Raw genomic sequence first — 27,712 nt, 5'->3', positions numbered from 1 at the left:
TATAAGTTATGGAATTTTCTCAAAACACTGTTTCTTCTTTATAATAATTATTTTTGAGGAATGCATTTAAAAAGATGAATGGTGATGGGTTACAGCTACAAAGCTGACCTATTCTTAGCATTTCACTTACTCATCAGGCTCTCGTGCACTTCCTGAATTTTCGGTTTCCATTTTGGATTTTTGAAAACATGTCCCATGGAGCTGTTCAGTTAATGTATAAAGACCCGGAGTGGAATTTTGCTATGTTTAGGCAAAGGGGAGTAACAGGTGAGAAAAAAAAAAGGAGTGGAACCCGAAGGTCGCTTCCTCCGCCATATTGTTCGGCTGACAAGACAAAACAAAGTGAAGGGGTGGTCCCATGATGTAACGCTGGCGAGGCATACTTAATCCCACCAGTAAGTTAGGTTTAAAAAGGTCACGCTGCCTCTCTATGCATAAAATTAAAAATAGAACCTCTCCTGCCCCAGAACACTATCCCCCATCCCATAACAACACACCAGACCCCAAGCCCCCATAACACTGCCTCTTGCTACACCTGCCCTGCCATGGACCATCCTCTGACACTGTCCCCTGGCACTACCACTGCCAGGGGGCAGTGCTGGAGCAGTGCAAGGAGCAGTCGTGGGATAGTGCAAGGGGGCAGTGCCTGGGCAAGACCCTCTCCCCCCCCCCCCCCCCCCCGAGAGATGCACTCACCTGAACTCCTCTGGCAGGTTCTGCTCGCCAGGTGCATGCTGTGCGAGGCCTGTCGCAACTCATGCCAGAATGTCCACCCACTGACGTGAATGGATTATGTAACAGTGAGTGGTGGGGAATTATCAGACGCAGAGGCCTGATAACGAGATGCTAGTTTATTGTAATGGGCTTCTTGACGTTGAACGTCGGGATTCTCCTAACGTCATTACAGGGATAGTTCGGGACAATAAGGGGAAGTAGATTTAGGACTGAGTTTAGGAGGAACTTCTTCACCCAAAGGGTTGTGAATCTATGGAATTCCTTGCCCAGTGAAGCAGTTGAGGCTCCTTCATTACATGTTTTTAAGGTAAAGATAGATAGTTTTTTGAAGAATAAAGGGATTAAGGGTTATGGTGTTCGGGCCGGAAAGTGGAGCTGAGTCCACAAAAGATCAGCCATGGTCTCATTGAATGGCGGAGCAGGCTCGAGGGGCCAGATGGCCTACTCCTGCTCCTAGTTCTTATGTTCTTATGTTCTTAATTGCAAGGAGAAATCGCCGGCATAAATTGAGTTTTGGGCCTCTAGCGATATCTTGCGCTCCCATCGCCAATCACGTCCGCTGCGAAGGGGAGCACAACTTCCTGGTCCTTCTATTTATGAACGCGTGGGTAGAGGCATGGATCATTGACTGAAAATATATCTTCAACAGGAAGCCAGAGGCAAATGAGAAGATTTATCCCGATTAATGGAAATCCAACCCAGTTTAAATTACAGCCATTGACAACTCAATGTATGAACAGAACATGTGACCAATTCCCAAGAAAGAAACCCAAGGTTGATGAGTCAATTAATTTAAAATGCGACAAAATATCAAGATGACCAATCACCGTTTGCACACAGGCTGCCGAGAGATACAGTTGAAGAATAAACATGCTCAGCACAATCGCAGGGCAGAGTGCTGGATAAACCTGTCCAACGCAATTAGAAAACCACGAGTGGACTAAATGAGGACACGATATACAATATAAAATTCAACACCGAAACACGCCACTTGGCTTGGATTCTGAACATCATTTCGGCTGACTGAAGGCAATGGCCAATGGGCAATCAATCTCAAATACTTACTACAAATCTACTGTTGACTTTTTCTAAAATCTGCTTTTCATTCAAAGCCATCGCTTCTCCCTTTCTCTTTTTTATTCGCTTTTTCTCCAACTTCTTGCAAGCATACATTTTTCCCGTGGCTCGCACTTGACAGGCACAGACCTACATTTGAGGAAAACAAAATGAATGCCTCTGCGAATTTTCCATGTATTTAAAAGAGGTGAGGTGCCGCAGGCCTTTAACGGCATTTTAATCTCTAAACCACTCTCTGCCCATTAATAATTGAGAAGGTAGCACATTGTTAGAATTTTATCTGAGGCACTGTAGCAGCTAAAATACTCGTTAAAACATTTCATATGACGTTATAGAGAAACAGAAATGGAATTTCTAATCAGTATATTTTCTTGTAGGTAATTTGACTTTAAACGTCCTGATGAAAAACCTGAGCAGAAATTAGCTGTCAGGACTACCTACCTCACCAAAGCCACCTTTTCCTAGTACTCTATATTGCCGAAATGTGTTTTTTGTTACTGCTTGTCTGAAAGAAAAATACAATATTAGCAATATCTTCCTTTTTATGATGAACGAATGGACAATAGGTTCAGGCATGGATACGTTCTAACATTTCTCATCCCTTTGTTCCAAGGATACTCGATGCAATATATTTGGATAAATGTGAGGTTATCCACTTTGGTAGCAAAAATGAGAAGGCAGATTATTATCTAAATGGCCATTGATTAGGAGAAGGGAATGTGCAACGGGACCTGGGTGTCCTCGTACGGCAATCACTGAAAATAAGCATGCAAGTGCAGCAGGTGCCAAACAAGGCAAATGGTATGCTGGCCTTCATTGCTAGAGGATTCGTGTATAGGGGCAAGGATGTCTTGCTGCAACTGTACAGCGCCTCAGTGAGGCCACACCTGGAATATTGCGTGCAGTATTGGTCTCCCTATCTGAGGAAGGATGTTCTTGCTCTAGAGGGAGTGCAGCGAAGATTCCTGGGATGGTGGGGCTGATGTATGAGGAAAGATTGAGTCTGTTAGGATTATATTGGCTGGAGTTCAGAAAAATAAAGAGGGTATCTCATAGAATTCTAACAGGACTGGACAGGGTAAATGCAAGAAGGATGTTCCCGATGGTGGGGTGTCCAGAACCAGGGGTTACAGTCAGAGGATACGGAGTAGACCATTTTGGACAGGGATTAGGGAGAAATGTCTTCACCCAGAGAGTGGTTGGCCTGTGGAATTTGCTATCACAGTTGAGGCCAAAACATTGTATGTTTTCAAGAAGGAATTAAATCTAGCACATGGGGCCAAGAGGATCAATGGATATGGCGTGGGGGTGCAGAGAAGGGAGGGATCAGGCTATTGAGTTGGATGATCAGCCACGATCAAAATGAATGGTGAAGCCGTCTTGAAGCGCTAAATGGCCTTCTCCTACTCCTATTTTCATTGGTTCTAGATATGCTCCATCTGCCTCTCCTTAAACACTTCAACAAATTCAGGGTTAAAATAACTCCTTTATATTCCTTCCTCTTTTGGACTTCATTTGTTTCCCAAAATGTTATGCAATGTTTCACTTAACACCTTCAGCCATGGACAATATTATTTCAGTCATCCAACCGTTTACAAGAGCTATGCATCACAAATAAGTCATTGGCGGAAGGACAGAAATATCTTCCCATTATGCAGGAAAACAGTTGGGTCAACAGGGCATGCTCACTAGGCATGTGAATCCAGCTTATTAAACAAAGTTATACTGAGTTTATGAATTTGATTAACCATAATTAGTTCATAATGGGAAAGGCAATTGGCTAGGCTGTCCTGATACATTATAGACACACATTATAGACACACATTTCAGTACTCTTAGAATTGCCGGTTAATTTTAAACAATTGTTTCTCTTTTTGAACCACTGGTCATGCTGTGACCATGCGCAGCAAGACCTGGACAACATTCAGGGTTGGGCTGACAGGTGGCACGTAACATTCATGCCAGGCAATGGCCATTTTCTACGGAGAAATTGTAACCCCCTCCCCTTGACATAAAATGATATTAGCATTACTGAACACCCATGATCAACATCCTGGGGGTTACCGTTTACCAGAAACAAAACTGGACCAGCCATATAAATACTGTGGCTACTAGAGCAGGTCAGAGGCTGGCAATTTAGTCACCTCCTAACTCCCCAAAGCCAGTCCCCCATCTATAAGGTAGAAGTCAGGCGTGTGATGGAATACCTTCCACTTGCCTCAATGAGTTCAGCTCCGACAACACTCAGTAAGTTTGACACTATCCAGGAAAAAGCAGCCTTACAGTCCGTGAAATAATTAAATAAAGGGAGGACTTTGGGAAACCGGGCAGCTTAAGAGCAACAAGGAGGTCTGAATCCATGAGATAAAGGCCTGCGCAGCACGACTGGAATGTCTCCTCCAGGCCCAACAAGCTACCCATTGATCTCTTCCTCTCGCACCCACCCGACTACAATCCGGACTCCAAAGGATCACTATGAGACTACCTCCAGAATCATGGGTCCCTCAGCTACCATTAGAATCCCCTCCAACCTCAATTCTATGATCTCCAGTAATCTTGTAGGCTTTGATCCTGCGAAGCAGGTTTCCTGCCTGAAAGGCCTCAAGCCTGCCTATCCTGGTTCGTCATTGGGAGCCCCACTTAAAGGAGGTCTAGAGGCAGTTAAAATCTGCAAGACATTCAAGAAGCCCAACTTTCATATTTTCCTGACCTTGCAGTAGCAATTCCCACACCTCTACCCACCCCCCTAACATAAGAGTTTGTCAGGGCTAAAATCTAGGCAGATGCTACTCATACTTCATTAGTTCCATTCCTAACATTACTGAAGTGGAAAGAAATCTCAGTACATCAAGGCAATTCTAAACAAAATTTTGCTTGCAAGTTGCCTCTAGACAGCAGTTTTAAACAGGAAGCAGAGTTAGAGGATGATTCAGTCACACCTGTAAGTACGCAGTTATTTCTGAGTATTTCCCCTTTAAGTGCTGGGGTATTGCCATTTATTCTACCTGACGTTAAAATATACACTGTCAAAACAAGCATTTTTCAGCTAGTTTGATGTTGTATTATGATTTATTTTTTAAGCACTGGCTCGGATTGTTCTTCCAACGCACTGTTGACAATCTTCAGTTTGTTTGTCTAGCACAAGCAGCATTTCCAAATCATTCATTAAATGTGAATAAGGAGGCACTTTCCAAAATGAAAAGTCTCAAGCTGGTCACAAATAATATGGGTAAGAAGATGTGCAAGTTAGGTGGGGTTATGGGGATGGGGCGGGGGAGTGGACCTAGGTTGGGTGCTCTTTCGGAGGGTCAGTGCAGACTCGCTGGGCTGAATAGCCTCCTTCTGCACTATAGAAATTCTATGGAACTAGAAAAGCTCAACAATGCAGGAGCGTGAACAGAAAACGCTGGAAAAACCCAGCGGGTCTGGTAGCACCTGTAAGGAGAGAAAGTAGAGTTAACGTTTCGAGTCCTTTTGGCTCTTCAAATACAGGAGCATGTTTGGGAGACATCTCAAAGGAATAAAGTTCCTTGGAGTGTTTGCACACACCTCGGAGCAGCACTGGCAGAGACTAAAAGCGTATCTCTTGGGCAAATAATTAGTGAAGCATAAAGAGCACAGCAGCCATGGTTGAATGACAGAGCAGACTCGATGGGCTGAATGGCCTAATTCTGTTCCTATAGCTTATGGCCTATAAATTATTTGGGAAAAGTGGGCAACAAAAGTGAGACACTTTGACAAAAATAGTGTTTAAAAGGATTAAATCGACAACTGGGGTACCACATATTTCATTCTTGATATAAAACTGTCTCTATCATCTCAGTCCCAAGTTCCATTATTGGAAAATAAAATCAAACTTTTTAGGTGTGGCACCTGCCTGTAGTTCCCAACCTTAAATTCTTTTGCATGTTCAGTAGTTTCTCCTTGATTTAAAAAAAATTGAGCAAAAATATAATGTAATGTTCAATGTCTGTTCTTCTACAATCCTTACCTTTCCAACCATTTCCACTGGAGAAAGCGATCAAAGTACATGCTTTCCTGGTATTCATTAAATGGCCGTCCACTGAGATAATCATGCACCGACCTGTCGTAGAACATTATGAAAAATACAAAAGAAAAAAAAATGTGATTTAGTGAACAGCAATCTTGCAGTACCTGTAACAAAGGTGCCAAGTATACATTGTGTCAGCTATTGAAACAACCTTCCACTAGCATCCGCTGAATAGAATATTACAACCCAGCAGGAGGCCATTTGGCCCATAATGCATGTGGCAGTTTTGTTTTACGACAGCTATCCAAGGAATGCCACACTTCCGCTCTTTCCCCACAGCCCCCAGTGCTGTCCTTTGAGGCAGTGCACCACAGCTCACAACAACATGCCACAGAAAAATAAAAATTCCTCATCTCGCCTCTGGTTCTTTCGCCATTCATCTTCAATCTGTGTCCGCTGATTACTGACTCTTTTGCCACTGGAGACAATCTGCCTTATTTCCTCTATCAAAACCAGCCATGATTTTTAAACACCTCTATCATTTCTCTTCAGTTTCTTTTATCTGAGGAGAACAGCCCGACATCTCCAGTCTCTCCCTATAAACCCCACATAGAACCATACTAAAAAATCTATAGTGCAGCTTTAATCTGCCGTTGCCCCATGAGAGATATATCATTTTAAATTTCATATTTAAAGAGCATTTTTAAAGAACTATGATGTCGAGATGCCGGCGTTGGACTGGGGTGAGCACAGTAAGAAGTCTTACAACACGAGGTTAAAGTCCAACATGTTTGTTTCAAACACAAGCTTTCGGAGCGCAGCTCCTTCCTCAGGTGAATTCGCCCGAGCAAGGAGCAGTGCTCCGAAAGCTAGTGTTTGAAACAAACATGTTGTTGTAAGACTTGTTAAAGGACTACGTTAGGTTGATTGTTTGATTTCTTGGCAATTATATTCCGCTGCCTGTCGCTTCCTTTTCTGATCGTACGCTAGTAGCTCTAGCCATTTGCCATATAATGTCTCCAGGCAATGCAAAGTTATGACACAAAAACATTCATTTGGGACGAATGGCACTGAATTCCTGCAAATAACCGGGAATTTCTTTGGTTGGCTATTGAAATATTTAGTGTCAAGCTGGTCCAACAGAATTTCTTTCCTCCCCAATGTCTGGCAATTTGATTTTGTCAGAAGGAAATGGTATAGGAATTCAGATCTAATCATCTCAAGTCACTCCCAGTAATAAATGCCAGAACCATCAGAGTGCTCTCTGCTGTCATGGTCCAACATCATATCTACATGCTATGATTCTCAATTCCGGGAGAATTCGGTTTCAGAATTTTATTACATCACTTGCGAACCACGCATCTCATTTACTGTACACTGATAACCTCATTTAAGCCTCTCAGGTTTTATTACATTTAAGTTCAGAACAGCCACTGCCATTATTCAATTTAATGAGACTTTAGCCATTTTACAAAAACTCACAGGTGGTACAAGAAGTAGGGAGCTGTAACTTATTGACAGAATATTGTTGACATATATATCGTTCAGAATGTTATGTAGTTACTATCGAGGCCAATCAAGAGCTGCGTTGGTAACCAGCAGCCATTAAACGTGAATGGCAATTCTCATGTATCTTCCTCCAATTCCCCCCCCCCCCCCCACCGTGTCTGTGCCACCCTCTATTAGATAGAAAATACTTTAAAGGCTGGTATTTATATTCTTGGCACATCGCGATTCAGAAACTAGCCTTGCTCCCACGTATATGAAACAAGTGTTTTAAAAACTAAGACGCAAGTTCTTCAAAAGAACACAATTTGCAATGAGTTACTACTGTCCCAATGAAGGCAAAAGTTTCTGCACTTTGTGAATATATATTTACGCGTGTGTTACACATGTGGAAGAGACACACTGTGAATGTTACTTGTATTACAGCATTTCCTCGACCACATGCTGACACAACCTTAAAATAACTGTAGATAATAGTTAGCGTAATTAACTGCTACTCTGAAGTAGTTTGTAAAAGAAAAATGTTCACAAACTTTCAAACCTGAGCACATTTCTTGCACTTTGTATTCCAATTGGAGTTATCTTAACTTATAATAATATTTAAAATGTCTCATCAACTTACAATAACATTTAAAATGTCACATCCACAGGATATCATCAGCTTCAGCTGAATTCTCAAACTTGAATCTGACACATAACTTCAGCCCAAAGAATGATTCCCGGTCCCAGGCAGAAAATTGGTTGACTTGCGTCTCTACGGTGTTCCATTTGCTTGTTTACTTTGACATCAGCATTATCCAGCAGTGCTGGAAATGATCAACATTCTACTTCAGTACTACAGAAAAGACTTGAGCTGTCTGTCAATATAATAAAATGGACGTGTTTAGGGTTCTGTCATTAGTTGACATCCATAGAATTTGCAAACATAATGGCCCAAAGTTCCTTGGATCCCACTTACACAGGATCTACCGCAAAATCTACATTTGATTTCAGCACTGATCTTCCTGATAGAAGCTTCTATCTCTGGTTCCTATAGAACTGGACTGGCTATGCCACAATTTAAAAGCCAGCATAAATCACATTGAATGTAACATCTGTGTCGCAGAGGTACTACGTAATGACTGTGCCAACAATTGAGAGGATGCTCAGCTGCCCATGACATTCAATGCCATCACAAGTGCCTCACTATCAACATCCTGGAGGTTTTTGAAGGGGGCAGGGGTGAAGTGAACATCATTTCATTGCTATTAAAGCAAGTCAGAGATTGGCTATAACTTGCCTCGAGACTGGATGAGTGCAGTTTCAACAACGCTCAAGAGGTTCAACACCTTCTAATACAAAACAGTCAGCGCGGTGGTGCCCCATCCACCAGTTAGAAACATTCACTCCCTTCACCACAAGCCTAGCGATGCAGTATTACGTATTAACTGTAGTGAGCACTGTAGCCAGGCCCTGCCTCAGCAAACAATAAACCTGTGATGTCCACCAACTAGAAGGACAAAGATAGCCCTTGGGGACACTACCGCCTGCAAGTTTCACTCAAAGCCACTCATCGGCCTGTGTTGGACATGTATTGCCTTTCTCCATTATTGCTGGTTGAAAATCCTGGAACTCCTTACGTAACAGCATTGTTGGAACAGCTTCACCACACAGACTTCAGCTGTTCAAGACCCACCACCAAATGGGCAGCTAGGGACTGGCAAAAAATGCTGGCTAGGCCTTGCTACTCACATTCAGAGAATACATTTTAAAATACAGTGTCACCTCATGACCATGTCTTCACGCATGGTGCCTCGTTTTCAGAGTTTCTACTCCCTTATTATTATGCAGAACCAGGGTATAGGGAAGGCCATTCCAGCTGTTAGTCTTTCTGAATGTGGGTCGAGGATGGCGTTGCAAAGTGTCAGGTGCATGGACACCACTTTGGTTAAGTATAGCTTAGGTCTCAGCAAGAAATTTTTAAAAAATCACTGAACTGCAAAATTCTCAGTTACATTGACATCTAATGACGACACGGCATGTTGCACCTAAACATTTATGCATATATCTAAGCCTGTTCATTACACAGAGAAACTCACATTAGCTGGTCTTTAACCTGGCGCTCGGGGCTATGTAACCTAGCAACAGAGGATTACAGCTGTTGTACCTTGGATGCGAGGCAAATGATTGGAGAGACTCACATGTAACAATGGGATTCAGTCACATGCAAAATTCCTCAGATAAGGGCCGGCATTCTCTGGTCTCCCTGCTGTGTGGTTCTCAATGGCGCGCCGATCGCGGGTGACAAACCTCTATCCTCCCGCCGCTTGTCGATGAGAATTCCCATTTAAACCAACCCATTCCACCGGAAAACCCGCTGGCAGGGGTGCATCACCAGCGGAAAATGTGAATCCAGAGCAAGAGTTATGCAGAAATGCTATGCATATTATTGATATCGCAGGGCAGATTATAATAATATAGTAATAATCTTTATTGTCGTAGGCTTACATTAACACTGCAATGAAGTTACTGTGCAAAGCCCCTCGTCGCCACATTCCGGCACCTATTCGGGGACATAGAGGGAGAATTCAGAATATCCAATTCACCTAACAGCACATCTTTCGGGACTTGTGGGAGGAAACCGGAGCACCCGGAGGAAACCCATACAGACACAGGGAGAACATGCAGACTCCACACAGACAGTGACCCAAGCCGGGAATCGAACCCGGGACCCAGGCGCTGTGAAGCAACATTGCTAACCACTGTGCTACCTTGCCGCCCACGATATCAATATAACGATATCAATCTATTTGGTTTTAGCATTTCAACACCTCAAATCCTGAAAGTGAGACAAGGCAATTGAAGTTAATGATGTAATCAGTAGCTGGAAGTAAATTAATTAGCATGTCTAAGATGGCGCTTCAATGAGCATTCTACATTGCTTCTGAACAGCATTCCTCTTTGGATCAGGATTCTAATCAGCTGAGCAGTAAAAGTGGCTGGGTATCACCAGCTAACTGAGCCCTCTGCTGGAAACTGGGCTAGATTTTTTGCTCTTTCCTTGCAGCCTTGACTTCTATTGTGCATTACAATACCAATACAAGCTTATTTCCTGTCAAAATGGCAAGTCCAATTTAATTTGATATACTCTCAATATAAACATGTACATCAATTGACTAAACAAACACTGCACATTTTTGCTCCAATTCTTGCTCTTGCTTGGCTATTGTCTTGCTTAAACTCTGTTTTGTGTAGGTAATTTTTTTGCAAGGATCACATGCAAATAGTTTGCAAATCCTCCCTTCAGTGTTCTGTAGTTTCATTACTCTCGATCTCCAGTGCCTGACACTGAACAGTTATACTACTGCCCTCACCAAGGATTCAACCGTAGTCTATTATGGCACTAAAGCAGACATACTGTCAATAGAAATTTTCCGATGACGTAAAATGGTTTCCTCACAACCTCATAAAAATTTACATTAAATCCATTCTGCGGTTTTTAATATATCAAATGAAATTAATCTTCCATACACCAGTTGAAATCATAATACAGAGAAAATTGCCAAATCTAATGACGGTTATGATCCCAGTTGATGTTATAACTGGACAGGAAGATCCCAAAATGGAACCCTGGCTCTAAAGACTGAGGGCTGGATCCCACTCGCATCAGGAAACCAACGGGCGTGGATGCGCTGCCGGCATGCCGGAGGATCCCGCTGACGGAGAATTCCGCTGCATGACGTTTTGATAAGACGTGGAGGAACAGTGTCGCAGGGCTGCTAATTAGTTCCAACAAGAAAAAACATTTAGTTAAACATGACAAAATTGGATTATTATACAATACTCTTTCACATCCCCCTTACCTTAACAAATATACACAGATTTTAAGATTAATACGGATTACAATATACACCTTCAGCTACAATGGTTTCTGTAATACCAAGTCCTTTTGCATTACACATGCACTCTCCGCTCTGGACTCCCAAGTAAAAGTCTGTGGATTTCTCCCGAGAATCCCGGCAGATGATTGTCAGATGATAGTCCCCAAACACCTCTCCCATTTTTCCTTTAAAAATGCCTCTAATTGCTTCCAGCACACTCCTGCTGGCCTATTTACTCTTCACGCCATAGCCTTCTCAAAGTACATTAGCATCACAATTGGAATTGAAACCAACCTCCACACTTAGAAAAACCTTTGTCCAGCATGAATGTAACTATAGGTTTTTAGCCTTCCAGGTTCAGAAATATTAAATTAAACCCACTTAAAACTATACCTCAGGGGGCAAATCTCCAGTGCCGTTAACTCTAGCCGGGATTCCCGCTGGCCCTTTGAATCGGGCATCAAAGCTATCGGAAGTCTCCCAGCCTGCTCCCCCAGCGAGATCAGGTTCTCACCCAGAAATAGTGAGAACCTGATCAGAACTCATTAGCATCCATTTTAATTTCATTGGCGAGATTTCATTATAACCATAGCAAAAGATTTAACATCATACCTGCATCAAACCTTATAAATATAATGCCTTCTTTTTGTAGTGACATTTGTACATATTTATTTTGGCCGGAACTGTCTGGCTGTTCACACCAGTAGTATCTTCCGGTTCCGATAATTGGGCACCCATGCGGTGGATTTCCCAGTATCATGGGGTGCTTTCAACAGGAAACCACGTTGACCACGGCAGGACCAGGAGATCGCACCGCTGGCCAATGGCAAAAAACGCGGTGGCAGGTTGCACGGAAAATATCCCCCCCCCCCCCCCCCCCTTGTCTGTACAATTTACCATGGGAGAGTGATTAGCTATGGATTGGTATTAAGCCTGTAAAAAAGCTGTTCATTTCCCTATGACATGAGTACAGTTGTTATTTAAGGCCCACCATAATTAGAAATGATGGTAAATGGAAATGTGAAGTACCGCTTTTAAATCACTAGAACAAATGGAAATATTTAAAACATAATATATACTTTTGCCTTTTGCCAACTGAGTGTGGGTTTTAATGCTTAACTACTTTTCACATGGGCTTGGGATTTTAACTGATGACCCAGCAGATACAACACCTTTCCTGATATTGGAGATGTGTCATTAAGTGATCCCGGGCCGTCTGACATCCCATAAATCTCTGAAAATGATGTCATTTGTTGGCCAAGCCCAGAGTGTTTGCAGTAATAAACTTGGAACAGGGAGGAGAAGCTATTTTCTTGTCGCGACTAAAAATCACTGACCCTATTGAGAGAAATGACACTCGACTATGGCAGCATGACTTCAGTTACACAGTTTCTGGGAAAGGGTTTCAGGCTCCCTTAGAGGAGACGTTCCACCTGTAACCATGAAGGGGCCTTCTCCCATGAATTATATAAATTCATCAGCTCCTTCCTGCAACCCTTTCTTCTATGACCAGTCCATCACACTCTAACCACAGCTTTCACAGAAACGCAAAGATAGACAGCACACAATGAGGCCATTCAGGCCTCGGCCAGCTGCAAAAAGGCTTTCCTGTCTTATTCTACCTTTCAGCTCTTGGTCCCTAGCCCTGTAGACTATGGTGCCTCAAGTGAACAACCAAGTCTTTTCCCCCAATGTAATTAAACGGCTGGAATTTCATCAAGGAGATAAGTCTTTCAAGTCGGGGAAGTTCTCACCCCTCCAAACCTGTCTCTGCTAAGGAAGCCCCTGCCTACCCTAAAACTGACAACATAAGTAAAGGCTACAGAAAGATACTTTGAAAAATATGCTCAGTTTATAACTTAAGTGTCAATTAACCACAGCCATTCACAGTAACAATCTCAAAAATCTACATTATCCACTTCAGACCTCTTAATATTGTGTAAATAAGCAGGCATTGAGAAACCACATCAAACAAAGTTGTACTCTCCCCTGCAGCTGTGTTACATTGCATGGCCATATAGAAAAACAGGCGTTTGCTTCTGTTGGTACACTAGCCAGGTGGCCTCCTTATGAATGTCTGAGCGAGTTCCAAGAATGATTAACCTGTCAAGTTCAACAAGCATCGAATGGAAATACCTCATAGAGGTACTGGAGCGGTTCGGGCTTGGAACAGGCTTCACCACCTTGGTAAAGCTCCTATACAACGCTCCCATGGCGAGCGTACGGACCAACAATACCAACTCCCAATACTTCCAGCTGCACAGAGGCACCAGACAAGGATGCCCACTGTCCCCGCTGCTGTTCGCCCTAGCGATCGAACCACGAGCAATCGCGCTCAGGGCAGCAAAAAGCTGGAGGGGGATCCGAAGGGGAGGCAGAGAGCACAGTCTCACTCTATGCAGATGACCTGCTCCTCTACATTTCGGACCCACAGAGCAGCATGGATGGGATCATTGCGCTCCTGAAAGAGTTTGGAGCCTTCTCGGGCTACAAACTCAACATGACACAAATTCCGCTACCTGGGGATCCAAATAGCCCATGACTGGAAAGGGATCCACAAATGGAACCTCACCAGTCTGACGGAGGAAGTAAAAAAGGACCTGCAAAGATGGAACACACTCCCATTCTCTCTCGCGGGGAGAGTCCAGACGATCAAAATGAACGTACTGCCCAGGTTCCTCTTCCTATTTAGATCCATCCCAATCTACATCCCCAAGGCCTTTTTCAAAGCGCTGGTCAAACTAATCATGGCGTTCGTATGGGTGGGGGGGGGGGGGGGGGGGTAAAAATGCTAGGATCCCAAAGAAAGTCCGACAAAAATCAAAATCCAGGGGTGGGGCTAGCCCTCCCGAATCTACAATTCTACCACTGGGCGGCAATAGCCGAGCGAATAAGGAGATGGATCAAGGAGCCAGAGGCCGAGTGGGTGCGTGCGGAACCTACAATTCTACCACTGGGCGGCAACAGCCGAGCGAATAAGGAGATGGATCGAGGAGCCAGAGGCCGAGTGGGTGCGCGTGGAGGAGGCCTCCTGCATGGGGACCTCTCTCCGGGCCCTCGCCACGGCAGCACTCCCATCTCCACCCAAAAAACATTCCAGCAGCCCGGTGGTGGTAGCCACCCTCCAATCCTGGAACCAACTGCGGCAGCAATTTGGCCTGACCAAAATGTCAGACAAAGCTCCCATCTGCAACAACCATAGGTTCACACCAGCACTGACTGACGCCACCTTCAAAAGGTGGGGGCAGGACGGAGGGACACTGACAGTCAGGGACCTATACACGGACGGCAGGATCGCAACACTGGACGAACTGACAGAGAAATTACGGCTAGCCAGGGGGAACAAGCTAAGGTATCTGCAGCTTAAAAACTTCCTACGAAAGGAGACAAGGACGTACCTACAACCACCACGACAGACACTACTGGAAGAGTTACTGGACGCAAGCATACTAGACAAGGGAAACTGTAGTGACATGTACGATCGACTGACAGAAAGGGCCGACACCGTACTGGACATAACAAGAAAGAAATGGGAGGAGGACCTGGGGATTGAGATAGGGTAGGGACTCTGGAGCGAAGCACTGCATAGGGTCAACTCCATCGCCACGTGCGCAAGGCTCAGCCTGACGCAGCTAAAAGTGGTACATAGAGCCCACTTTTTTTTTTTTATAAATGTTTTTATTCAGTTTTCATATTTTATATTGAACAAATTACAAATTGTTAGGAGAGAAAAAGAACAAAAAAAAAAAAACAACAAACAAACACGCAAAAATTAACATACATATTTACAGGTAAGCATCTTCGTAGTAGTAACTGCGCCCGCCCCCCCCCCCCCCCCCCCCCCCTCAACATGTTTATTTAGTTTGGTTTTGGGCCTTAGCTAGCCATCGAACCCCCGTACCGAACCTGTAGCCCCCCCCCCCCCCTCCCGCTACCTTCCCCCGACTATTCTTCCTCTTGTACATTGGCCACAAATAGGTCCCGGAACAGTTGCATGAATGGCTCCCACGTTCTGTGGAAGCCGTCGTCCGACCCTCGGATGGCAAATTTGATTTTCTCCATTTGGAGAGATTCCGAGAGGTCGGACAGCCAGTCCGCAGCTCTGGGCGGTGCTGCTGACCGCCAGCCAAACAGGATTCTACGGCGGGCGATCAGGGAGGCAAAGGCAAGGGCGTCCGCCCTCCTCCCCAGGAATAGATCTGGCTGTTCTGAAACCCCGAAGACCGCCACTATCGGGCATGGCTCCACCCTCACTCCCACCACTTTGGACATTACCTCGAAGAAGGCTGTCCAGTACTCCACGAGTCTGGGGCAAGACCAGAACATGTGGGCGTGGTTGGCCGGGCCTCTTTGGCACCGTTCACATCTGTCTTCCACCTCCGGGAAGAACCTACTCATACGGGTTCTTGTTAAGTGGGCTCTATGTACCACTTTTAGTTGCGTCAGGCTGAGCCTTGCGCACGTGGAGGTGGAGTTGACCCTATGCAGTGCTTCGCTCCAGAAGCACTGCATAGGGTCAACTCCACCTCCACGTGCGCAAGGCTCAGCCTGACGCAACTAAAAGTGGTACATAGAGCCCACTTAACAAGAACCCGTATGAGTAGGTTCTTCCCGGAGGTGGCGGACAGATGTGAACGGTGCCAAGGAGGCCCGGCCAACGATGCCCACATGTTCTGGTCTTGCCCCAGACTTGTGGAGCACTGGACAGCCTTCTTCGAGGCTATGTCCAAAGTGGTGGCGGTGAGCCATGCCCGATAGTGGCAGTCTTCGGGGTTTCAGGCCAGCCAGATCTATTCCTGGGGAGGAGGGCGGACGCCCTTGCCTTTGCCTCCCTGATCGCCCGCCGTAGAATCCTGTTTGGCTGGCGGTCAGCAGCACCGCCCAGAGCTGCAGACTGGCTGTCCGACCTCTCGGAATTTCTCCACATGGAGAAAATCAAATTCGCCATCCGAGGGTCAGACGAAGGCTTCCACAGAACGTGGGAGCCATTCAAGCGAATGTTCCGGGACCTGTTTGTGGCCAACGAACAAGAGGAAGAATAGCCAGGTAGCCAAGAATCAGGGGAAATTAGTCAAGAATCAGGGGAAGGTAGCCAAGGCATGAAAGGGAGAGATAGACAGGGGGAGGGGGGGGGGCACACAAACGGCTAAACCTGAGGAAAGAAAGCTAAACCATGGGGGGGGGGGGGGGGGGGGGAAAGAGACAGCTAAACCTGAGGAAAGAAAGGCGAACCGTGGAGGGGGGGGGGGGGGGGGGGGGGGGGGGGGGGGGAACAAGAGAGGAGAACCAGCGGGTTGGGGGTGGGGAGGCAGGGAAATGGGAGCCGGAAGGAAGGCACGGGATACCAAAACGTTCATGACATCTCCAGGAGCGGGGAACGAGGAAAATAAAGGCGGAGGACGGGAGGAGCAGCAGAAGCGGAGGTGAGCACGGGACGGCAGCGAGATCCGTCCGGGACAAGCAGGTGACAACAACACGAAACACAACCAAGTATCGCACACTGTAATTATCTCCCCGCCACCTACCAGTTATTCTATTTCATATTTTATTATATTTTTAAAATTATGTACCATTTCCTTCTCCTTGGTATGTTGGGGTGTGCCTTTCTCTTCTAGATATGTGTGTATATATATATATGTTTCTTATTCCGTGTACATACGGTAATTATACCTTGTTCAAAAACCCAATAAAAAACATTTATAAAAAAAAAAGTTCAGCAAGCAATGTTTACATAGCTTGAAGGAGAGTATGGGTTTTGTTGGATTGACATTTCTCTTGCCTGATCTTTCTTCCATGTGGCTTTCAATGCCTGTATTTATTTTGTTATGGACAGGGGAGAGGTGATAGGATGGTTCCCTCTTTTTTCACCTGTCAACTACGTGAAGAAGGATCTGTTTTTAAAAAAAGGTTTTGACCTTGTGCTGTAACAAAGAGTTGCTGCCATACTTGCTGTATCAAATTGAAGGCTTGAAACATTGTCGGCTTGTGGATTTCCCCTTTTGGTCCACTGAAGGAATAGAGGTTGGAGATTTATGAAGATGGAATTTCAATGTCTTGTCTGCTCGCAGTGGGTTTCTCTGGCTTCACTCCGGTGAAGATGTAATCGGACCCTTGCAGCGAAAATCTGGGGTGCAATTCTCCCATTTTGAGAAAATGTACCGTGGCAGTAACGTTGCGTATCCCACTGCGGAGGATGGCGGGAAAACAGACCAAATCTTCTGGCTCCGAAGCCATTAATTATGCACCCAGGTGTTTTACACCAGATTTAGTGGTGGTGGGGGGCTATCCTGTAAGCCCCCTTTCAATCCTCTACTGCCCCCCGCACGGACAGCCATCCCCAGCAAGCCCGACAGTTTTCAATGGTGTTTCAGTGTTTTTTAAGCCTCCTGCTATCCCTCTGCAGGCATGGCCTTCAAGCACATCTGTAAATACTTGTAGTAATTCACGCCTACGTGACTTCTGCCTGAGAGGAGCGGAGCATCACGGAAGGTCGGAGCATATTGTGTCCAACTCGCTAATCACATTTAAATGTATGCAAATGCCGGTTTTGGGGGTGGATTGGAGGGCTTAAGTGGCATACTCTTTCCAAGAGCCGGTGCAGACTTGATGGGCCAAATGGCCTCTTTCTGCACTGTAAATTCTATATTCTATCACTAACAGAACTGGCAAGGAATGCTGCATGTGGACGGGTTACTAGCATCCTAATTCCATGCTGGCAAAAACTGCTGGAAATTGGAATGGAACTGAGAATCCGAGAATTGGGTTGCACCCATTATTTTTAGAGGTTTCTCGACTCAGCGAATATCTGGGCCAGCGTCTGCCTCTGCTACTCTTTCAGGCAGTGACTTCCAGATCTCCCATCAACCTCTGGGTAAAATGAACCTCCTCCCTAATTCCCAATGAATCCTTTCAACAATTACTTAAAATCTACACCTCCTGCTTATTGAATAGAATAGAAATCTATCCTTCCTAACCACTTTATTTAGACCCCTCATAATTTTATACACCGATATTAAATCGTCCCTCAGCCTCCTTTGTTGCACAGAAAGCCACAGCAGCCTTTACAATCTTTCATCGTAGCTAAAATTCTCCATTCCAGGCAACACGTGGGCAGCACGGTAGCATAGTGGTTAGCACAAATGCTTCACAGCTCCAGGGTCCCAGGTTCGAATCCCGGCTTGGGTCACTGTCTGTGTGGAGTCTGCACATTCTCCCCGTGTGTGCGTGGGTTTCCTCCGGGTGCTCCGGTTTCCTCCCACAGTCCAAAGATGTGCAGGTTAGGTGAATTGGCCAGGCTAAATTGCCCTCAGGGTCCAAATTGCCCTTAGTGTTGGGTGGGGTTGCTGGGTTATGGGGATGGGGTGGAGGTATGGGCTTGGGTAGGGTGCTCTTTCCAAGAGCCGGTGCAGACTTGATGGGCCGAATGGCCTCCTTCTGTACTGTAAAATTCTATCTATGAACATCCTTGTAAATCTCTTCTGTACCTTCTCTAGTATGATCATACAATGAGGCAATATATATATTATACAGTAATATTCGATTGCCTGTAATACAGTGACTAAAGGCCTGATTCAGCGGACTTGAGTTAATGTCCGCTGAACGGCACATTTCACGGGGTGTTTATTGGCTGCTGCAGCACAGTGAAACACCCCATTATCCAGCGGCACTTTGCTGATTTTTGGCTTGGGAGTTTCTCCCCACCGAGGCTGCACAAAGAGGTATTTCCTGTTGGCGCCTCGCAGATCGGGCAGCCATTTTGTCTGACAGCCCTGATCTCCCCCCCTCCCCTCTTTCAGGCCCCTCCCCTCTTTTGACAACCCTCCCTCACCCTCCCAGCCTTGGGGAGGCCCAGGGAACGGCCTCCCCTCACCCCACTCTACCCGGCAAGCACTCTCCTTCCCTCCCGGGCCTGACCACTGGCAGTGCCAACCTGGCACCTGGGCACACTGGCAGTGCCAGGCTGGCAGTGTCAGATTGCCCTGGTTCAAGGTGGAGTGCCAGGGTACCATCCTGCCCTGTCCCCAACCTCTCGGCGTCTCCAATAGCCTTTGAGACCCCACTCAGGCGCCGTCATGATTGGTTCAAGTTTGCGGTGGCCGGTGAGTCCTAGGCACCGGATGAATCCATGCCGGGTGCAAAGGGATCGCTGAATTGAGCCCCAGAACTGTGAAGTTGCGATGTAACTAATGCTTTATACAGTTCCAGAATAACCTCGCTGTTCTTTGGTTAATAAAAGGAAGTATTTGATAAGTCTTCTTGTCCCCATTATTTACTTGTCCTACAGCCTTCTGGGATTTGTAGACATGCACTCCAAGGACCTTCTGTTCCTCCACACCTATCAGAATTCTAATTATTGTGCATTTCTTTCTCGAAATGCACTATCTCCCTCTTCTTCAGGTTCAACTTCATTTGCCAACTGTTCTGCCCACCAGACCAGTCCCATTGCTATCTTCCCAGTCTACAGCTTCTTCCTCATCAGCAATCACACCGCCAGTTTTCGTATTAATTGCAAACTCTCAGCATTTAGCCTTTCAAGTTCATAACATCAGAAATGCATTAAGTTGAACTCCCGGTCCCATTGATCTAAGTTAACTTATTTCATTTAGGCCTGTGGTAGAAATGGCAAAACTGGTCTTTGTATTTGAGTGGAGGCAACCTTAGGGCTGGATTTTACAGTGGAGGGGGCATGTTAAATAAGAGGTGGTCAAGCCTTCTTGCCCACCGCCTGAACTGGTCCCCATAATATGGTAGATGGGTGGAGGCTGAAATCGGTAGCCCACCTGCCAATGTTAAAAATAATGAATGGACAATTGAGCTTGTTAGCAAGCCAACTGCCCATATTTGACTCTGCCTATGCCCTAAAATGGAATGGCCTAGGCAGGGATGGCACATCATTTGATGGGTGCCCTTTGCGCATTGGAGCCCCCCCCCCCCCCCCCCCCCCCCCCCCCCCCCCCCCCCCCCTCCCAAGTCACCTCCCCATTGTTCCTTTGTGCCTGGCCTCTGTAGCCATTTCAGATGGCCACCTGCAAAGGACCATGGGAATTATGGCCAACCCAGGACTCAGACAGACTCAGAGCTTGTGTGTGTATTTGCAACCCAGATAGCTAGACGCGATCGAAACCCCCGCTCGTTTGCATTCTAATGGCCCATTTCCCCAGAACAAAAGGACTGTACTCAGGTAACCGATACAGATGCAGACCAACCGGCGCCATTCCCTTTGCTAAGAAAGCCCAAACAGCCAAGGTCAATGACCGCTCAGGACACGCCCAGCCATCAAGGCACCGGCCGCTTTATTGGCCAAAATCGAAGGCAGTGATCTAAGCCTGTCGAACTATTGGGTCCAAAGCTAAGGACTGCCCCAGAGGGATAAGAAGAGACACAGCCATGTGTTCGGTCTCTCTTGGCCTCGGCCTACGCCTAAAACCAAGTGTAGCATTACGACCAGAAGACAAGTTCAAGACCAACAATTGCTATCAGACGGATGAGCCCAGGAGAAACGAAGCCACTTATTCTACCCAGCCACGTAAGATCCGAATAAAGGCCTTGTTCATCTGCAAAGAGCCGGTTGCCCTGAAGTTAAGTATAGGTTATTGTAGTTGTTAGGTGCAGTTTAACCTTGTAGTGTTTTATGTTGCATGTCGAAGTAATCCTTGTGTGTAAATAAACTATTTTGAACTGGAACTGACTAACTGGTTGTTTGGTCTTTGATCGATATCCGGTAAAGCCTTGTGGTGGTATCATTTGATACCTGGCGACTCTGAAAAGCAATATTATCATCAATAACTGTCATATCTAGTTAATTTCAAATGCGAAGGAAAAGGTAGGACGGAGTTTGGCAATATTCACCCAATGGAATGTCCTGCATTGACTACTTCCATTCATACATGATGAATGGGCATTTGAGTGAGGTACTGGAGAAATGCTGCCAACAATAGAACTGCATTCCAGTCAGAGAATTATGTTACGACTCCCTGGCTAGTGCACGGTCAATTCCAGTAACACTTGGCCCACAGTCGCAACACAGTTGAAATGAATAAATACTTCTTAGAAATACACCTGAGGATCGCGATTCTCCGCTCCCACTCCGGGTGGGGGAATCACGGGAGGGCCGCTCTGGCACCCCCCGCGATTCTCCCAGCCACCCCCGGATGGGCCTAGCGGCCTGCCGTTCCCGATCTGTTCACGGCGGCGGCAACCACACCTGGTCGCTGCTGGCATGAACACAGCGCAAAAGGTGAGTATGGGGCCTGTGGGGGGCGGAGAGGGGAGCGTGCATCACGGCCGTGCTCGGGAGGGGACTGGCCCGCGATCGGTGCCCACCGATCGTCGGGCCGGCGTCTCCAAGAGACGCACTCTTCCCCCTCCGCCGCCCCGCAAGTTCAAGCCGCCATGACTTGCGGGGCAGCGGAGGGGAAGACGGCAACCTGTGCATGCGCGGCTGATGTCATTAGGAGCTGCCAGGCACGTCATTCTTGGCGCGCTGCGCTTTGACGCCAGTGTCAAGGCCCGGCGGCCGAGATTTATGGAATGCCGCTCCTAGCCCCCTGGGGGGGTGAGAATAAGGGGCGAGGAGCGGCCTCCGATGCCGTTGTGAAACACTCCGGGTTTCACGACGGCGTCGGCCTTTGCGGAGAATTCCGCCCGAGACCTTTGGCCCTTAGCTGCGCAATAAATACAGTCACCAGGTTTGTAAATATAAACACAATTATGTTTATTAGTAACAATAACTATAATTAAATATTTAGCAATTGCAACAGGTTAATTATTATTCAATTCCTAACCCCCTACTTAAACTTGCATTCTGCACACACACAAGACCGACAAGAGGAGAGAAGAGGTGGTAAAATAAAAGTAAAAGATAAAGAATCTTTATTTCCGATGGTTGTTTCTAGCACACCTTCCTATACTTTAAGCTTTCAGGTCGAGATGTCTTCTTGAGAGAGAGAGAGAGAAAGAGAGGGAGAGAGAGAAAAAGAGAGAGAAAAAGAGAGTGAAAGAGAGTGAAAGAGAGAGAAAGAGTGAGAAAGAGTGAGAAAGAGTGAGAAAGAGAGAGAAAGAGAGAGAGAGAGAAAGCAGGTCCTTGTGTCTCAGCATTCAGACCTCCAAGTGTCTCTTCCCTGGCTCTCTGACAATCATCCCAATCATCAGCCGTTACCGGCCAATTCATTGGCCATCAGCCAACCAATTGATCCGAGTCCCACCAATCTCCCGGGTGCTGAAACATCCAAGTTCTGCTGTGCGAAAGCAAGCAAAGTGCTGTAACTTTTGAGTTTCGCATTTCCTCTGCTCGACATGAAGATCTATATATCCACTGAGGATCAAAATGATAACAGCAAAAATAAAGAAAGGGAAAATAAAGAAATCACCAGGAAAGACCCTTACAGTTGGGCATAAATGTTTCATTTTCTGGTTAGCAGGATTTGACAGGTGGTGTGCCAAGGGGCCAGTGCTGAGGCCTCAACTCTTTACAATTCTTTTTCAAATTTAAAGTACCCAATTATTTTTTTCCAATTAAGGGGCAATTTAGCGTGGCCAATCTGCCGACCCTGAACACTTTACAATTTATATCGATGATTTGGATGAAGAGACCGATGTATGGCTGCTAAATTTGCTGATAGCACAAAGATTTGGAAAGCAAGTTGCGAAGAGGACTAAGAAGGCTACAAAAGGATACAGATAGGTTAGGTGAGTGGGTAAATATCTGTTAAATGGAGTATAATGTGGATGAATGTGAGATTATCCATTTTGGCAAGAAGAATAAGAAAGCTTATTATCCAAATGGGGAAAGATTGCAAAGCATTGACATGCAGAGGAATCTGGGTGTCCTGCCGCATGAATAGAAAAAGGCTCGTATGCAGGTGCAGCAAGTAATTAGCAAAACTAACAGAATGTTACTGTTTATTGCAAAGGGAATTAAATACAAGAGTAAGGAGGATATGCTCCAGTTTTACAGGACATTGGTGAGACCACATCTCCGTCGAATCGGAGAATCGCCGGGGGGCGGCGTGAATTCCGCCCCCGCCGGCCAGCGAATTCTCCGGCACCGGAGATTCGGCGGGGGCGGGAATAGCGCCACGCCGGTCGGCGGCCGCTCACAGCGCCCCCCCCCCCCCCCCCCCGGCGATTCTCCAGCCCACAATGGGCCGAAGTCCCGCTGGTTCTTTGCCAGTCCCGCCGGTGTAAATTAGACTTGGTCCCTTACCAGCGGGACCTGGCGGCGCGGGCAGGCTCCGGGGTCCTGGGGGGGAGGGGGGCGGCGGGGGGGGACTCTTTCCCTATGCATCGGCTGTGTCAGCCTCCGCGATGGCCGACGCGTAGGTGAACCCCCCCCCTGCGCATGCGCGGGGTTGACATCAGCAGTCGCTGACGCTCCCGCACACGTGCGGACCCGCACCGGCCGGCGGCGTCCCTTCGGCCCTGGCTGGCATGGCCTTCTACGCTGGCCGGCGGGGAGCAAACCACTCCGGTGCCGGCCCAGCCCTGAAGGTGCGGAGGATTCCGCACCTTTGGGGCGGGCCGACGCTGGAGTGGTTCACGCCACTCCGTCCCGCCGGGAACCTCCCGCCCCGCCGGGTATGGGAGAATCCTGCCCAGAGTCTCTGAATATCTTTAAGGCAGGTGTATATAGATTCTTGATAAGTAAGGGGGTGAAAGGTTATCAGGGGTAGGCAGGAATGTGAAATTGAGGCTAAAATTAGATCATTGGTGGTCTTATTAAATGGCAGAACAGGCTCAAGGGCCTACCCCTGCTCCTAATTCATGTGACCGTATGTCACCATCCTCAGAAAATGGAGGTTAAAAATCAGGAAAGGCAGACAAGTGCTGATAACTAAAACAACCAGACTATCAGAAAGACTGGAGTTTTCCACTTTTAAAAGGGCAGGAACATTTCTAAATACTTCACAGAATTACTAGGCACCTGTGATGAGAAAAAGACAAGGAATGGCGATGAGAAAAAGACAAGGAATGAAGATGAAATATCATGTGATGTAACAGTGAAAAATGACTAAGACTGAAAGTATAATGGTGTCTTCTGCGAATTGCATTCCACATTACCATCCAGCAGAACATATATTCACAAAGAAAATAGAAAGGATTTTAGTTTATCTCATCCTTACGAAAGTTGATTAATGTCTGCCTAAAATTGTGTCTTACCATATACACAGTGGGAAATAGTGAATCAGAAAACATTGCACAATAAATGGAGCGCTAACAGATAGTACTGGACAGATGTACTTTAGCTAATATTTGCAGGCATTTTATAACAATATCCAACAATACGTGTCCTTAATACAAAGAACAAAGAAAAGTACAGCACAGGAACAGGCCCTCGGTCCGCCAAGCCTTCGCCGACCATGCTGCCCATCTAAACTAAAATCTTGTACACTTCTGGGGTCCGTATCCCTCTATTCCCATCCTATTCATGTATTTGTCAACATGCCCCTTAAACGTCACTATCGTCCCTGTTTCCACCACCTCCTCCGGCAGCGAGTTCCAGGCACCCACTACCCTCTGTTTAAAAAACTTACCTCGTACATCTCCTCTAAACCTTGCCCCTCGCGCCTTAAACCTATGTTCCCTAATAATTGACCCCACTAACCTGGGAAAAAGTCTCTGACTATCCACTCTGTCTATGCCCCTCATAATTTTGTAGACCTCTATCAGGTCGCCCCTCAACCTCTTTCGTTCCAGTGAGAACAAACCAAGTTTATTCAACCGCTCCTCATAGCTAATACCCTCCATACCAGGCAATATCCTGGTAAATCTCTTCTGTACCCTCTCTAAAGCCTCCACATCCTTCTGGTAGAGTGGCGACCAGAATTGAACACTATACTCCAAGTGTGGCCTAACTAAGGTTCTATGCAAATGCAACATGACTTGCCAATTTTTATACTCAATGCCCCGGCCAATGAAGGCAAGCATGCCGTATGCCTTCTTGACTACGTTCTCCACCTGTGTTGCCCTTTTCAGTGACCTGTGGATCTGTACAACAAGATCTCTTTGACTGTCAATACTCTTGAGGGTTCTACCATTCACTGTATATTCCCTACCTGTATTAGACCTTCCAAAATGCATTACCTCACATTTGTCCGGATTAAACTCCATCTTAATACATGACTTAACTGCCACTTTTCCAAAAAGAGCTCAAAAATACAGTAGAACCTGAAAACGGTAGACAAAGGTTTCAAAATACAAGTTTTGGAGCAAACTTTTCAGAATTGCCTACTATGACACAGTTAGTCTTGATACAATTACACTCTTGGCACGATGTGGAGCCAAATGTGTAATTTTGTGCCAAAGTAAACTTTCAAAAAGGAAATTGGAAATTAAAAATTCTTGTTGAGTTTCAGTTTGATTGAAAACACAAATGAAAAACCTAGATTTCTGAACGTTAAACTTAAAATTTTCCATCATTGTCTTTGGCAGAATGCAGTTGGCAATAAATGACTCCTTAGCCATGTGATTTATCTTCTAATAACACTAGGTATCAGCACGCTGCTTCAAGCTAGAATGTATCTCAAATCCTGTATTCTCACCACCACCTAGACTGCTAGCTACTTCTCTCCTTAAAAGGGTTCCTGAAACTTCAGGTGGAATACTGCAGCCTTTAAAAATAATCACTTGTTGGGACCATTTCCGGGCTTTGGCCCTGCTCCTGCTGGTACACTACTCAGGCCCCCAAAATGACCACCTCCGTGATAGCGCCAGGTTCTAGAGGCTCCAGACCCAATGAGAGGGTCGGCAGCCTTGGAAAGCCATCCGAGAAATAGACATAGAATTTACAGTGCAGGAGGCCATTTGACCCATCGAGTCTGCACCGACCCTTGGAAAGAGCACCCCACACCTCCACCCTATCCCAGTAACCCCACCTAACCTTTTCGATCACGAAAGGAAATTTTGCATGGCCAATCCAGCCCCATTTGCAGAGATGGGCGCTGCCACTGAAGGATGAGAACTACGAGGGTCTCTTTTTAAAATTGAAATGTGGCCAAAGCTGTCAGGCCACCCCTGTGGAGGGGAGAGGGGGCGTCCCAAGAGGAACGTGTGGCCGCAGCTGTGGTCCAATGATCCCTGCACCTCCAGATGAGGTTGAGAAACTGAAAGAAGCCTCAGCGGTTCCCCCATCCGGCCATTGGCAAGCAGCCTTCAAGCACCCGCCGAGCCTTCAATCTGCCTACAATTAGGCACGTGATTATTTAAATCGGCTAGCTGCCGCTGCTCGGTGGCTAGTTGCCACCTTTGATAATCCACCTCCAGCACGGGGCAGGAACACAGTAAACCATCCACCCAGTGTCCTTGTATAAGATTTCCTCCAAGTGTCAACCACAGGAAATGGAAGATTACACCCTTCCGTCTAACCCATGCTTTCGATCATCTCCTGACCATTCTATTACTCAACATCTGTTTCTCCTCTGTGACATATTTTGAGGCCCTTTTGTGTTAAAGATGCTGTATAAATGAACTAGGTACAATAAACCTAATGATTGCGACACTGTCGATGATATTGCAATGAAGATTGGAACAACATGCTTTTACGTGCTGAGTTGGTCATACGATTTGCTCAGTCTGTTTAAAGAAAGACACTGTGTTTGCTCTAACTGTACAACAAAGATAACAAGTAATAACTGGTGAGCATACTTCACATTAGGGCTGCTTTAACTTTGCTTCTTGAAAGAAAAATCAGATTTGGACTTGAGGGATGATTCATTAATCAAAATGAGTAATGCATGAAACCCACTGTAGCATTCCAGAGGATGTCACACAGAAGGAAGGATCTACTTATGGCAATAATAAGTGAAAACTAAATAGCAGGAGAAATGTAAACGTCGTCATCTTTCAAATTATGAGACTGCAGCAACTGATACTTTGGTTAAACCGAGGGCAGAAACGACTCCCTGGCGAATCACATTTGTGTTTTTTCACTTACTTCACACAGCTACAGAAGAGTTCTTTGCACGCATTCATTTCAAGTTTTTCTTTACATTGCTGGACAATATCCTCGCTGACTTCTCGTATATATCCTGGGGACTGAAAACACATAGGGTTTTAACCATGGAAAATTAATTTAAGGTCACAAATGGGCTTTGTTCAATCTGCAGACAAATGCTAGACATTGAAAGTAAACATTGTAAGCTCTTTACCTTTACACATCATAAATTACACACTCGAAACCTCAGGAACATTATTGCACAGAGATCCAGTCAGTCCTTTGTTAATTACATTTTTGAAAAGTTTTCCTATTTGAAGTTATATTATAGTATAAGTGCCAGTGAAATATAAAATCATAATTTCAACCGAGATCAGTGGTACACATTTCCTCATTAATTATTTTCTTTTACGATGAATAATGCGATTGATTTTCCAATGGGTAATGGCTTTATAGCCGATGTCTTCATTTGATTTACCTGCTGGTAATGGGCCCCATTAAGTACGATCATTTTCTCACTAATGTCCATTCTGCCAGTAATGAATCACTGCTGTTATAGAAATAGAAAGGGGAATTTTAACTCCCCCCTCTTCACCCAGCAGAAGGCAGCGG

The 27,712-nt window shown here is 45.9% G+C and overlaps 1 protein-coding gene across 1 annotated transcript in view; it reads right to left on the bottom strand.

The window, feature by feature from the left end:
• Positions 1 to 27,712, bottom strand: part of grk5l (G protein-coupled receptor kinase 5 like) — a 320,507-nt gene that overhangs the window by 55,134 nt on the left and 237,661 nt on the right. The window contains exons 5-8 of the mRNA XM_038821419.1: positions 27,101 to 27,201; positions 5,804 to 5,896; positions 2,254 to 2,317; positions 1,801 to 1,941 (exon numbers count right to left, since the gene is read on the bottom strand). Of these exons, the coding sequence (XP_038677347.1) occupies positions 1,801 to 1,941; positions 2,254 to 2,317; positions 5,804 to 5,896; positions 27,101 to 27,201 (399 nt within the window). The remainder of the gene's footprint in view (positions 1 to 1,800; positions 1,942 to 2,253; positions 2,318 to 5,803; positions 5,897 to 27,100; positions 27,202 to 27,712) is intronic.

The sequence above is a fragment of the Scyliorhinus canicula genome, chromosome 16 (assembly GCF_902713615.1).
Source record: "Scyliorhinus canicula chromosome 16, sScyCan1.1, whole genome shotgun sequence".
Classification (NCBI taxonomy): Eukaryota; Metazoa; Chordata; class Chondrichthyes; order Carcharhiniformes; family Scyliorhinidae; genus Scyliorhinus; species Scyliorhinus canicula.
Note: the sequence above shows the minus strand (reverse complement) of the source record. Positions and strands in the feature narration are given on the sequence as shown.